The 12,312-nt window shown below is 39.0% G+C and overlaps 1 protein-coding gene across 1 annotated transcript in view; it reads left to right on the top strand.

The window, feature by feature from the left end:
• ITGB6 (integrin subunit beta 6) overlaps positions 1-12,312 on the top strand; it is a 45,003-nt gene that overhangs the window by 21,023 nt on the left and 11,668 nt on the right. The window contains exons 7-12 of the mRNA XM_041473407.1: positions 213-374; positions 1,132-1,227; positions 3,982-4,071; positions 8,647-8,781; positions 8,988-9,405; positions 9,879-10,101. Coding sequence (XP_041329341.1) covers positions 213-374; positions 1,132-1,227; positions 3,982-4,071; positions 8,647-8,781; positions 8,988-9,405; positions 9,879-10,101 — 1,124 coding nt within the window. The remainder of the gene's footprint in view (positions 1-212; positions 375-1,131; positions 1,228-3,981; positions 4,072-8,646; positions 8,782-8,987; positions 9,406-9,878; positions 10,102-12,312) is intronic.

Here is a 12,312-nt window from a genome sequence, read left to right as displayed (position 1 = left end):
GCCAACCCATGTTATTAAACACAGGGATGGGGAAACAAAACGTTAGCCAAAGACAATGGAGTGAAAATCATCTCCTAGGAGATGTGTTGTCTTTGATACTTAGTAGAACGAAGCTATTCATTTCTTTTGAGACATCGCTCTCCAAATATTTTCCTGGTTTTCTATGTTGTGATGCAATATAGCTTGCTAAACTGATGTGTTTTAAATGACAGGAAAAAATTGGCTGGAGGAATGATTCTCTACATTTGCTGGTGTTTGTGAGTGACGCTGATTCCCATTTTGGGATGGACAGTAAACTGGCAGGGATTGTTATTCCTAATGATGGGAACTGCCATTTGGACCACAATAATGAATATTCCATGTCAACTGTTCAGGTAATTACCGACAAATTTTGTACACTCTCACATTCTGGAAATTTAAAGACTAACACAAACAACTTAGAAAATTAGTGAATTACACTTTTAGCATTGAAATGTGTGAAAGCTAGGGAATCCAGATATTTCATACAATCTATTTTATTTGTAACTGCTTGTTTCAATAAAGAGAGAGCAGTGTGTTTGTATGGAATTAGGATAGATTATACCTAAGAAAAAAGAAAGAAAAAATACTATTTCTACAACAGGAAAGCCCGTGGAATTAGACTAAATAGTATTTCCTTCTGCAGGGAAGGCAATATTTGCATTAATTATGTTCCCTGAAAGGGTGTGAATTCAGGACCAGCTCAGGAATCTGCAGGACACTGTTTCTGTACGAGAACTTTCCAGTTTAGGATTCAGTGTTCAAAAATACTGAATATATACACTATGGTGTTCATTGTAGGACAAACACCGTTGTTCTGGTGCAGTGTAGTTCTTTGGATTAAATATGTATATATAACACAGATGCTACTAAGCCAAAGCCCCCACTATGGAATCTGGCTATGTACTTTTCACAGAGGGGTTTCCTTAAAAACAACATGAGGAAATTATATGCACTATATTTTATTTTGTATATGTATATTCCTAATTAAAGTTTATACTACACAGAGAACAAAGTAGTCATTATGATCACTTGAATGTGTCTTTCATGGGAGACAGGAACTGAAAGAACATGAGAAACAGATTTATGTGCCTCTCTTTTGTTTGTTTGCAGGAGTATCCTACAATTGGACAATTAATTGACAAACTCGTGCAAAACAATGTTCTATTAATTTTTGCTGTAACAAATGAGCAAGTTCACATATATGAGGTGAGCAAACTATAATGTTCAATTTGGCAGTGAAATGAAAGTTTTGGCATTTCACTTCTCTTGAAAAGCTTCAGTGGTGGAGATTCTGTAGTCTCCCTCAAAAACCTTTCCATTTATCCTCTTAGGTGGAAAGATTCTCCCCAAATATCTCATCTCAAATCTACTTGAACTCAGCTTCTAATTACATCAGATACCAATACTGACTATTGCTATTTATAACTGAGTTCTCAGGGACAAGCTTACATTAAAATTACTGTGAGGACTTAAAAAGCACCTCTTTAAATAGAATTGATAGATTCCATTAGTCTTAAGTGCAGTGTTCAGACTGTCAAATATATATTTTGTATTTCTAGCCCTGCATAATCCCTAACAATTTAGCCAAAAATAATTCAGTCATGTATTATTTTTGATCCTCTTCAACTGAATTTTCAGTTTATCCACTTACATGTGTATTATTGTCTAACACAAATCTTAGGGGTGGCACAAGCACAGAACACCTATGCTTGTAACAGAGCTCATGTTGCTTTTGAACCTTCCATGTACTAAAAAGCTACAGCACAGTAACCTCAAAAGATTATTTAGATCTGAGGCAAGAGAAGAGAGAAAATTCTCTACACTAAGCCCTGATAATTGGAGATTATTTTTTTAAAGGATTTGTGTTTTTTTAAAAAAAAGGTATTTTCTAATACATTCATGTATGTCTAACTTCTAGCATCATTAGTCTCAGCTCAGTCTCGCCCAAGCATCATGGGATATTTTCATTCTATAAAAACTATTCACTCAAAAAGCATCTGTGAATATGGCAATAATAATTATATTTTAACAAAGCTTACTTTGGTACAAAAGAAAACACTGGTCTTTAAGCTTTCATGAAGTAGTTGCAACTACTGCTGATATTATTTGTTTTCAAGCAAAATTCTTTAAAAATGTATTCAAACTTAGATAAGGGAAAAATTCCATCTTTAGTCCTGACTAAGCAGCACTTTTTTGAAAAAAAAGTTACTCTTTTTTGGATGAATTATTTCTTTTCTATATCACAGGAGAAATACCTTGAAAATTAGGGTTTCAGGCTGTATTGCACTACTGAAAATTGAACTAAGGATACTCTAGTCTCCACACTCATACAGAATTTCAAATTATTTTAATATATTTGGCGTGGCATGCTATTTATGATGAAAATTCTTCTATCATTTACACTGCTAAAATATAGACATAACCCCACTGAGCTCAAATATATAATTGTCAAATTTCTTTTACATGAATCAGAGTACCCCTATAAAATGGCAGTTCACCTTTTAATGAATATTTGCCAAAGGACTAAATTCCATCATATCCTTTGGATGTTTTGCAATAGCAGCACCCCAAAAGTATCTGTCTGCCTCATCTTGGCAATGGTTGAACAGAAATATTTGCTAAGAAGTGAGGTTTAACCAATGACCTGGAGACACACACTCGGCCTGGGCTTGAAATACCATCCTTGTATCACCATGCAGAAAATTTTTGTTCCTAAAGGAGAGATCAACCAAAGTGTTCAGAGCAGCATATCCCTGCTGTTTGTTTTGCATACCACAGATTAAAGGGGACTGTATTTTAAATCCCAGCTTTCTCTCAGAAGGTCCACATGTACCAAACACAGAGTTTCAATATTCCAAGAGTACTTGAGAGGGCACTAATCACAGGAGGAGTCAGGAATGCAAAGTTGCCAGCTGTAACATAAAATGCAGTTAATCCCACTGATTTACAATAGCACCAGAAATCTAACGAATGACAACTATTCCATACATAATACAGAAAATAATCACAGAGCTTTTGGAGATATGAAGGATAAGAAGGATACAAGAGTATCAAATTATCCATGTTTATTAATAGTTCTTTGGATATTTTCCTTTTATTTAAAATAACAGCATTGATATGAAAATGTGTAAAGGAAAACTAGTGCTACAATGTTTTTTTTTAAAAATATGAAGACATTGTTTTCCAAAGACATGGGCTAAAGCAAGGGAAGTTCACATAGTTAACAATTAAGTAAGAAAATTTTAATATTCACAGTATTTTAAATCTAGTTGTCAGATATCACGTTAGTGTCACAGTGAAACAATGCAAAAACAAAAGACAACTTATCACTGAAATAAATTGCTAAATTGGTACTGTATTATTCACAGAAATTCAACATACAATCCATCAGAGCCACAGAGCACTGAGATACATGTGCAAAGATAAAAAAGTGACTGCAGCTGCTGAATGTAGGGTCCAAGACTCTTGAGCAGTGCAACGACAGTAGAGGAGCTGAATCTGTTTCTGGATATTTTTGTTAAAGAGAAATACCACTGTTGATAAAACATATCTTCCCTCTAAATCTGAAAAATTAGCGCTTGAAGGATACTATAGTATCGAACTTCCAATCACATAGAGGTGATTTAACAATATATCTTCAATGAATTTTAAATGAAACCAGCTTTTCTCCATCTGACTTTTTCATTAAGACATGTGCAATGGAGACTGCAAGAATCTTTGAAAATATTACTGTTATTTATTTCACTTGGCTTCAGTTTACTTGGTTTTCTTGTTAGCTCCTTCATTTTTGTTTTGGATTTTTTGTTTTGTTCGGGGGGCTTTTTGTTTGTTTGGTGTTTTTGGGTTTTTGGGGCGGTTTTTTTTGGTTTTTTCTTTCTTTGGGTTTGCGGTTTTTTTAGATGGTAGCTCCTTGGCACCTAGACTTTTGTTGTGCTTTAAATGAATCTTTTATATTTCCAGAATTATGCAAAGCTTATTCCTGGTGCTACCGTTGGACGACTACAGAAGGATTCTGGAAACATTCTCCAGCTGATCATTGATGCATATCAGGTAAGATGGGTACAATGCAGCTTCTTCCTTCATATTTACATGTTTGACTTTGGTTTGCAGTTTGGTAGAAAAATGTGTCTTTGATTCCCTTTTTGAACTGATTCCTTTCATGAAACTGAATGATTACATAATTTTTTATATTAGGTGTTGACCTTAACAGGAAAAGTGTTCACTCTGAGGATTAAGTAAGCACAGAAACAAAAGTCCTATAACCTTCTGTCAATACTTAGTGCTGCTGGAATGCTGAATTTAAATCAGTGTGTCATCTGCATATTCCTGTATTTTACACCTAGTTTTAAGCCTTCTTTAATATTCAGTTCTCTCAGTTCCACATCTCAACAGGGACTCAAGTCTCTCCTTGTTGGTAGCTGCCACCAGAGCAGACAAACAATTGCTTTGCAGGAATATCTGGGGAAAAAAACTACTATTCTGTGCTCAGCGCTCTTCTCTGCTTTAGCAATTTGATGCTGCCTCTGTGAGGCTGTTCTGAGGTTTTCAGAGAGAGAATATGGGAGCAACAGGGGTTTGTTTAGGTAATGCCAGGACTTGAACGGGTTTGTTTAAGTAATACAAAGAAACACTTTAATTATGTCAGGAACATAAACACAGCACTGCTCTTCAGAGCTTTGTTTGTAAAATGCATCCTGGGTGCCTAGTTCTGTTCTGTCAGAGGAATGGTTTTAGGCAGTTGTACAGATCTTTGCACAGATATATCAATTTACAAATATGCTGATATTCCATAGATTTCTCTGTTCTGTCTCAGCCGATTTTTGTTAAAAACCTGCTCTACCAGTTGTCTACAATGACAAATAACCCTTTGCAAATAGCTTCTGTTTATTTCCTTCCTTTTCTTTCTGCTCTTCTTTCTATCACCTGAATAAGATAGTCATCACTGTACCAAAATTACTTTGGTCTTAGTGATAAGAAGGAAACCAAATTCTTCTAACTCTTATAAAAGCAATGAAGGCAATGCAATTTATGAATTACGACTTTTTAAAATGAAATGCAAAATACCAGGAATTTCTCCATTTTATGAAAAATTATAAGGAGAGAACTTCAGGGTTAATCTTACAAGTGTACAAATTTTAATAAATAAAGATGAGGAAATTTTCTTATGAGCAAAGTTATTGCTTAATTTTGAGTGGCAATGGAATTTCACTTCTGGATTGCAACCTGCTCCTAGTCACATCTGGTTCCTATCAGCAATTTTTCAAGCTGGCAGTCTAACGTATAGACACAGGTTCCTACATTTAATAGCTGAAATGCCATTTTGTTGTCAGTAAGTAATGGAAAAAAAACACACAAAAATTGTCCCAATGCTGTGTCCTGGTGTTTTTGCTGTAACATAAGTTGCCTCACTGGAATATTGAAAATGTGAGGCGTGAATCCTTGCCTCTTCTCCTTAGCATCTCCTTATGTTCCTATGGCCTGTGATTTTTTCCCTATTCTCCTTTTTGAGCCTGCTGATATTTTTGGCTTCTGTTGCCTTCTATGACAAGGAGGGGTTCAGTTCCACTGTCTCAAGGCACAATTTTCTTATTCCTATTTTAACCTACTTCTAATGCTTTAAATTTTCACTGAGTACACCCTAGCTCCCGAGTTGTAGGGTATGGTGAATAACAGCTCTGCATTCACCTTATCTTTGTGTTTTCATTATTTCATTACATTGTGTCACTGAGACACCTTCCACACACCAATCTTCTCTCCAAATTAGAGTCCCAGTCCTTTAAGTCTCTCCTCGGCTGCTCCATCCCCTTGGTAACTTTATCTGACCATCTGTTTACCCTCCCTGACTCTCATGAGTGCCTCATGAGATGTGCAGCCCACAAGAGCTTGCAGTACAAAGTGAGGGCACACTGGGGTTTATACAAAGGCACAGTTATGTCCTTTGCCTTGTCCCCAGCCTCCTGGCTCTGTTGGCTTTTTAGCTGCTGCATGCTTTGAGCAGAGCAGGCCCCAGAGTTGGCACCACGATGCAGCTCCCGAGCAGTTTGGGCTGATCCTGCTCTCGTCTGTTCCACGGGCACGGGCTGGAGGAGCTCCGAGCCCTGCAGCAGTGGCAGGGAGGTGGCTGCAGGAAGGCTGCTCCTGCCTTTGGGCCATAACTTGTCACAACCTCATCCAGGCACAGCATGTCTGGACCACGCACCAGACATGGTGCAGGGCTGCACGTACGTTCTTAAAATCCCACATTTCTTTCTAGATGTAAGAAGTGTGCAAGTTGCGACATGTCACACTCAAAATTTCCCAAAGTCCATTTTATTACACTTAACCTTAAAGGTTAACAATCTTATTGTTTTGTGATTGAAAAATCTTCCAAGCAGGAAGCTCTAAATACCCCTTTATTTGACAGGAGTGAAGGTATCTGAATTTTTTTCAGCTGTGAAGAAGGAAATGACAGGAGACCTACAGTTGAAAATCACATGCAAAGCAGAACTAATACTACTTTTGTTAGAAACTTTTCATTATACTCTCAGAAGTGCAATTCAATGTCCTGTGTCTCTGCTTCTTCACTCACAAGAAAAGAAATACATAACTTTTTGCCCCCTGGGAGTAGAGTTAAGCTAAATCTTTTAACACTTTTAAAGTCTTCTTGAGTGTTTACTTGCTGTGCAAACACAAGGTTTGCTAATGCCATTCACCATGTGTTGCCATATAAAAGCTTCAGAGAGGAAGTAAGCAAGTTAAGAAAGTCTGAGCTGTCAAAATATTTGTTGAAAGGAGTTCTCATGTTCCTTCCAAGTATGGTTTATTTTCTTCTGTAAGCATATTTCTGCCTGCTTTGTTTAGCATTGAATTCTGCACAACTTCATGTTGCAGAGCTGTAGGCTAAAATGCTGTGTGACAGATAGCAGGCAGTTTGATTAAAGCCATTCCAAGAACTTAAAATTTCAGAAAAATTCCCCTTTTCCCCCCAGTTTTTAGTCCTTGTACTTACACAAAAATGTGAACAAAGAAATAAGGTATTAGAAAGGACAGGTAACAGAAGGGCACAAATATTTAGCACTTCTTTGTCTGTTGTTCCAGTCAGAAAAATTTTTGAACCACAAGTGTTTCTCTGTGAATGGCTTAAAGCTGCTATGGCCAGACAGCTTAGTAGTTTTAAAAAATGATTAGAAATACTCACATATATTAGGATCTAAAAACCTTGAATTTATTACTGTTTGTGTTCACTTTCAGCACTGTAAGATGAATAATTTGATCTCTCACAACAGCAAGACACATTCAAATGACCAAATACAGATTCCAGAATTCAAAGTATTACAATTTGGTGTTCAGCAGCATTTAGTTTTCTCTCATAGTTGCACTCTGTTTGCATCTTGTAATTTTGCAGCTAGTGGAGAGGGACTACTGGTGATACATCCTGCAACATAAGCACATGCCCACAGTCATAGCTTTACCTAGGGATTTGCTGGTTTGGGTCCTTTTGGGAGAGCCCAGCTATGACAAACAAATTATTATTGACAACTCTGCATTGTTTCAATAGCGACACAAGCACCTACCTCCAATCAAAGGGAAATTGAAATTTGGACATATCCAAACTCACCAGCATTACAAACCTGATGCCCAGGGCACAATTTTACAACCCTAAGACAAATTTCCTAGGAATCCAGAACATGTACGTGGGACAGGGAGTTGTCTATGCAGGTTTATACCTATTCTATTTTCACTTTAATTTACCCCACCAGACCTTTACTCCATTGAGTCATCCTGCTACCTTGAGTAGAATGACTCACTGAAGTAAGGTCAGCAAGTTCTCTGTGCTCTGATTGAAGGGCAGGGGGTATTTTGCAAGCAATTAAACTTCTATGAGCACAAAGTCAAGTCAGTGAGATGTTTTCTCAGCAGTTGCCGAGGTACTTTTGAAAAAATTCCATTTACTGGATCCACAGACTAATGAAGTCATAGGGAATTTCCCCATGGCCTGTGATAGGCTTTGGATTAAGGTTGTGTAAGCAAAGTTGCTGTAAAATATTTTAAAGACTTAAAATGTGGATACCTAGTATAAGTGATTTCAGAAAGAGTTTGTGACTCACAAAATGGAAGTTTGATGAACAAATTGATTTAAATAATGGGGATGTTGTTGAATACAGGTTAAAATAGCACAAACAGCTCATGAAACAGGAATTTCCATTGTGAGAAGAAAGGAAGGGAGGGAGCAATATTGAGACAGTTTGGCTAATCAGGAAAAGCCCAGACCTAGCAAAGCAATCAGGGACACAAATCCACTCCTCAGAAAGTCCAGACCTAAAATCAGTCAGCAGAGTTATGAAAGGTGATTTAATAAAACATTGAATTTCTTCTCCTGGAAAGGCAGGAAATAAGCCCTGTGATAGCAGATATTAAAGTGATACCACCACTGCTTTCCACTTAAAGCTGGGCCTGTCAGCATTTGCTTTATTTTGCTCGTTCCCCATTTTTCTTGCAATAGAGGGCTCTGTAAGCAAAGTGCCAAAGCACAAGTGTGCTCCTGTGTAAGTCAGGATAAATTACAGACCACATTCTTCAGATGCGGAGCAGTAGCAGCACATCCAGTGTTATCACTCCATTCATCTCACATTTTTTTCCTTGAAGGAGCTGAGGTCTGAGGTTGAATTGGAGATCCTGGGAGAGACGGAAGGGCTCAATCTCTCCTTCACGGCCATCTGTAACAATGGGACCTTTTTTCCACACCAGAGGAAATGCTCTCATGTGAAAGTGGGAGATACAGTAAGTGAAGAAATTCTCCAAAGACATGAAGTTCATATAATTTAGGACACCAGGGTAGAGTTTGCTCTTTATTAAACGATCTTCCCCCAGACAAGTCACCAAAAAGTAGGCAGTATCTATGACCCTCTTGCTCTGTCCTCTGCATGCACTTCCTGAGCACCCTGCAGAGTTCCCTGTGCTCCCAGCAGCCCCGTTCTCTCTTCCAGGTCTCTTTCAATGTGACTGTTAGTCTCTCTTCTTGTGAAAAAACCAGAAGGCTTATCAAGATAAAACCCGTGGGGCTCAGCGACGTGCTGGAGATGGAAATTCTCCCCCTCTGCAGCTGCGACTGCCAGGCCAAGGCCGAGAAGAAGAGCCCCAAGTGCAGCCAAGGGAAAGGCTCCCTGGAGTGCGGGGTGTGCGTGTGCAGCCCCGGCTACGTGGGGCCGCGCTGCGAGTGCCACGAGAGCTCCCTCGGTGCCAGCTCCTGCAGGGGCCCGGCCGAGCAGAGCTCCTGCAGCGGCAGAGGCGACTGCTACTGCGGGCAGTGCCTGTGCCACCCGTCCCCCTACGGAAAGGTCTACGGGCCCCGCTGCGAGTGCAATGACTTCTCCTGCGTCAGGCACCGCGGCCTGCAGTGCGCAGGTATGGCCCTCAGCGCTGCTGCTGCTGCCCCACTCAGGGCTTTGTGGGCTGGGAGCTTGGGAATTTGTATTGTCATCACGTATTTGTTCGTTTGTATTTTCAGCGTTTCGGTCGCAATCAATTCGGTATAAAGAATTGCTAGTTATGAATGGCCTTGCGACTTAAATTAGTCTCAGCTATGCCATTATAAATCAGAAGTATTTACAAATTAGGTCGTGCGCTGCCAGGAGACAAGATCTGCATGGAGGGCTCCAGTAAGGAGAATGGAGCTGCACTGGCTTACAGCCGGGATAAGCAAAAATCTGATCTTCTGACTTAAAACTGAAGATTCTGGGAGAAAAAGAAAGCTGTTAGGAAGAAGAGTTGGAGAGAGTAAAATATTTTCTGTTAAAGAGAATAATTTTAAAGCTCATCCTTCATATTCTTTTTGAATTACCAGTGACTGATTTGAAGTCTAACAAATGTTTTTCCAGGCAATGGTGACTGTGACTGTGGGGAATGCAGGTGCCACAGCGGATGGACTGGTGAATACTGTAATTGCACAACTGATACCAGCAGCTGCATTGCTGAGGATGGGACGCTGTGCAGTGGGAGAGGTGAATGCATCTGTGGGACGTGTGCTTGCACCCATCCGGGGGCTTCGGGCCAAACGTGTGAAAAATGCCCTCTCTGCGGTGACCCCTGCAGTTCCAGATGGTAATGTGGTGGCTTTAAACCTCTGATGTTTATATCACCCAGGTATCTATTTCCTATACTGCCTCAGCAGTGTGTTTACTGCCATGTCTGTAAACTGGATTTACAGACCAGAACCCAAGAACTTCTTTGTCCTTTGAGGTGGGTAGTCACAATCATATATCAACCATTCATGAGCATTGCTCTTGTACAAAAGGACTTTATGTGAAACAATTAAGTCAAGTTCAAGAAGCACGGGTAAAACTTTACACTTCCACTGCTGTCCCTGGCTGTACAACTAATCAGAATGGTGGCCTTATCTGACACCTATATGGCCTCACAGAAAAATATGGCATTTGTATTACCATTCTCATACATATGAATAAGGTCATGTTGTCCACTCAAGCTTCACACATTCACAAATTCATAGTCCAAATTCAGTTAAGCTTGGTAAAATTAAAAAAGTGTAAGTATAACAAACTAGATAATAGTCTGGGAATTAATAAGTGGGTAGCTGTATGTCGTGTATAGGTTGATGATAAATTGATTGTAAATGGTGAAATGTCTTCCGTCCACTGAACATCCTCAATTTATGCAGCTTTCCTGCTGTGATGCAAGGTGTCTGCTATGGTGCATGACAGGAAAAGCAACCAAAAATACTCAGGTTGTCAAGATGACCACTCTAAGTACACCATTTCTTGTGCTTGTATTACATGAGCTCTTGTAGGGCTACAGTCCAAATGGAGCAGTCTTCAGCAGAAATTTAAACTAGAAGTTGGATTAGACTTCACAGAACACATGTTATTAATGACCCTGGCTTTGCTTTCTGAGTACCGAGCAGTTTAGGCTGCACGGTTCATGATGATTTCCTGTCTTCTTATTCAGAGTTGAGATCCATTTCTCACCAACACTGTATTTTCATACCTGTCACTGCACTCTGCAGTGTATCTGAGTGAAAAGCTATTCTATGATATGATTAATTCATCGATCTCTTCCTGTTAGTGCTAAATTTGCCCTAAGAAAACTGAGCCTTTCAGTATGTTCAAAGAGAATTTCTGCATGCAACTGCTCTAAACAAAAAGGACAATGCTGCTGCTTTGCTCTGCCCAATTTGTCAAAGAATAAGAAATATAAAGTTACATGATAGGCATTACATTAACCCATTTAAACATGTATTTTGTATGCAGTGTTGGATCTTTTCTTTCAGTTTCAGTGTCTTCCCATGCTGAAACACAGGGCACAAAAAGCCAAGAGAGAGAAAACCCTGGGAGTACCTGGGAGGGTTACTGAGAGAGCTGAAAGACCAGGTCAGAGGGGGTGGAGATCAATGGCAAGGCAGCTGAGAAAGAGAGTGTAGCATGAGAAACATGGTGCATATGACAAAACCACCACCAATACGGAATTTATCTCCATGAGATAGAGGCTATCCCATTACCCACTCACTTTTACTATTCACCATTTCCAGAGTGAGGGATAAGGTCACCTCCATCCCCTGATGATAAACTCAGCAGCCTCAGCTTATTCCCATGGATGTATGTAACTCAATGCAACAGGAGATAGCCAGGGGTTTTTTTATGTTTTGTTGCAGTTCTCCTTTTTCCTCCTCTCTTCTCTCCTCTCTTCTTCTCTCCTTTTTTTCTCTTTTTTTTTTTTTTTGTAATGAAGTCAGACCTTCAGGCTGCTTCTCAGAGTCTCAGCCACTCAGTTTGGCTGAAGCAATTTGTGAAAAATTAGCAAACATATTTTCCATCAGAAATGTTCATATATGAATTAGGTCTGTTGTTTTATTTTCCATTAATAGACCCTGGATTTATTAAAATCCTCATTAAATTTACAGAGAGATTCTGGTTTTAAATAGTATTTCAGTCATTTCCACCACTGAATAAAAAATTTTCCTGTAAGTTACATTAGTATAAATAGGATCTAAGTAATTCCTGAGACAAGTAAACATATTCAAGAGACAACTGTTTAGACACCTGGAAAGTGTTTTAATGCATTATTCAATAGACTTGCAACAAAGGCAAACTCATAGTAGGCGCCTGAGCTTGATCTCTTTGAAGTCAATTTCAGATATTGTTCATCTGATAGGAATTCCTTCAGCTGGTATTTAGTGTGAGAATATTTACTGTTCGGAATATATTTTTTTTTTAAATTTTTGAAGAGGAATGTTACATGTGAGTAACCACATATCTGATAGACCTACATGAATAATGTTGCCTGGGGTTCTGTCTGGTA

Source organism: Pyrgilauda ruficollis, unplaced genomic scaffold (assembly GCF_017590135.1).
Source record: "Pyrgilauda ruficollis isolate IOZ18807 unplaced genomic scaffold, ASM1759013v1 scaffold3, whole genome shotgun sequence".
Lineage (NCBI taxonomy): Eukaryota > Metazoa > Chordata > Aves > Passeriformes > Passeridae > Pyrgilauda > Pyrgilauda ruficollis.
This window is presented reverse-complemented; position numbering and strand designations above follow the sequence as displayed.